General features: G+C 48.5%; 1 protein-coding gene across 1 annotated transcript in view; it reads left to right on the plus strand.

The window, feature by feature from the left end:
- Positions 1-2,128: 2,128 nt before the first annotated feature.
- Positions 2,129-2,443, plus strand: part of MTMR10 (myotubularin related protein 10) — a 37,692-nt gene continuing 37,377 nt past the window's right edge. The window contains 1 exon segment of the mRNA XM_015585700.1: positions 2,129-2,170. Coding sequence (XP_015441186.1) covers positions 2,129-2,170 — 42 coding nt within the window.

Raw genomic sequence — 2,443 nt, forward strand, 5'->3', positions numbered from 1 at the left:
GCCCCCCGCCTCCCCCGCCGGGCCAGGACAATGCCCTGAGTGACTATTTTAGGTTGTCGGTCAGGTCACGTCGCTCTCAGCTCGGGATGTTGCAAAAGCTTCTCGCCCTTCGGGCCTGTTATTTCTCCGACCTTCTCTCCCACTGGCGAGGCTGCGTCAGCCGCACTGGCTGCAGAGCGCCATGCAGCCGGCTGTCACCTCGGGGCTTCGGCCCTGCTATTCCGTGTCCCTGCTCTCCCTCCTGATTTCCATCTGGCTTGGTCCCTCATCCCTCTGGTCTCTGCTCAAAGGTCACCTTATCGGAAAGGCCTTCCGAGACCACACCCCGACCTGCCACCGAAAAACAGAACCCTCGGCCTCTGTCCACGTTTCATTTTTCTTCGTGGCCCTTCTTAGCATCTGACATAGTACGTGTTAACTTTTTAAAAAATCCCTCTCTACCTATGAAGAAAATGCCATAAAAAGAGGAATTTTGTCCTCTTAGTGAGCTGAGTAGTTTTTAGCATAAAGCTGGCACTCCATATAAATTTGGTAACTGACCGAATGAATGTATGAAGTCCCCAGTGCCCAGGAGGTATTCGAGAAATGCCAGCTTTTTTCCTCTTCACGGAGAAAAGGAAATGCCACCGTCCCCGTCAAAGAAGGGCCAATAATGGAAATCGAATCCGAAAGAGAAAATAGTGACATTAGCGCCACAAGGAGGGGACAGCCAACTATCACACACACACGGATCAGGACTGGGAAGAGGCTGTCGGGCTTGTGTGACGGACGGCACTGTGTCCCCCCGGGATGCGTATGTCGAAATCCTGACCCCAACGCGATTCTACTTGGAGATGGGCCTTTCGGAGGTAATTTTTTTTAAGGTTAAATGAGGTCACACAGGTAGGATCGGAATCCAACAGAATTCGTCGAGTGCCCTCACAGGAAGAGACACCACAGGCGGTCACCCCGTAGGTTATGTAAATTTGTCTAATCGCTATGTTGTACACCTGAAATGAATGTAATACTGCACGTCACCTGTAACTGAAAAATTTTTAAAAAGAGAGACATCAGAGTACTTTGTGGGGCTCATGCGCTTACTCCTTTCCTTCCTTCCTCCTCCCATCGGCCATGTAAAGACACAGCCTCCACCTGCAAGTCGGGTGACAGCTGTCGCCAGAAACCTGCACCTTGATCTCGGACTTCGCAGCCTCCAAAACAGAGAAATCGACTTCTGCTGTTTCGGCTCTCAGTCCGGTATTTCTGTTGGGGCAGCCCCAGCAGACGAACACTTAGATATCGAAAACTGTTGTAAAACTTAGGGTTAGGTCCGTCACAGATCTGGAACTCAGAATTTTTCCACTTTTCACTTGTACGGTCACACGTTACAGTTGCAGAGTCTAAGAAAAACTATGTGGCAAAACCCCAATCACAGAGTGAGCCATTTAAATAAAAAGAATCACCTACATACTGCTTGAAGAGTATTCGTGGGGGAAAAAAATCTATTTCTCCCAGTTTTATTGCGATATGATTGACACACATCACCGTGTAAGTTTAAGGCATACGCTGTAACGGTTTGACTTAGGAAGATTGTGAAATGATCATTGCAATGTTTGGTTAGCATTCCTCATCCCACACACACTTTCCAAAGACAAAATATTTTTCCTCGTGGTCAGAACCCTTAGAATCTACCGTAAGGACTTCTCTACATGGCATGCGGTCGTTTTAACTAGTCGCCATGCCGGACACTACATCTCTGGCACATGTTTATCTTGTAACTGAAGTTTGTACCTTCTGCCCACCTCTCTCTTACCTCCCTGCCTGCCAGTGTGAAGAGCACAAATCTGGTCTTTTTTTCCCTAAGGGTTTGCTTTTTGTTTTAATTCATCTCGTGCAGACAAACCACGAACTAGTCATAATTTTCTTTCAAATGTACGGACACGATAGTGTTCTTTCTATAACACGGTGGACTTAACATTTTAAAATACAATTGACGTTCCTGAGTGAAACGGAATCGTGTGCCACGCGAACAAGTTAACCAGAAAGACGGGGACGGTTCTGAACGCGGGATAAATGATTTTCAGAAAGAAAGCAGCCTTTTGAATGTGTTTAAATGTTTTAAATATCGCCATTGGCGACGCTTGTCACTATGATTGTGATTTACATGGCCGCGCTGGAGCTTCCTTGCGACGTCAGTTATAAAATAGGATTTCAATCTTCAGCGCACAATGAGGATCTAGTTTCAATAAACGGATTCACCAAAATGTGACATCGCTCGCGCCCTCCCACCAAAGAAAGGTGTCAAGGGCTCGGGGCGCCCGGCGCTGCAGGTGCAGAGATCCGTCCGTTCTCCACAACGAACGGGCGGATTTCTCGGTCCGGCCCCGGCTTTGCACCGTGTCGCGCCGTCTGCCGCTCGCTGGCACGTGGCGGGCGAGGACGAGCACGAAGAGGCAGCAAGGTG

The sequence above is a fragment of the Pteropus alecto genome, unplaced genomic scaffold (genome assembly GCF_000325575.1).
Source record: "Pteropus alecto unplaced genomic scaffold, ASM32557v1 scaffold102, whole genome shotgun sequence".
NCBI lineage: Eukaryota > Metazoa > Chordata > Mammalia > Chiroptera > Pteropodidae > Pteropus > Pteropus alecto.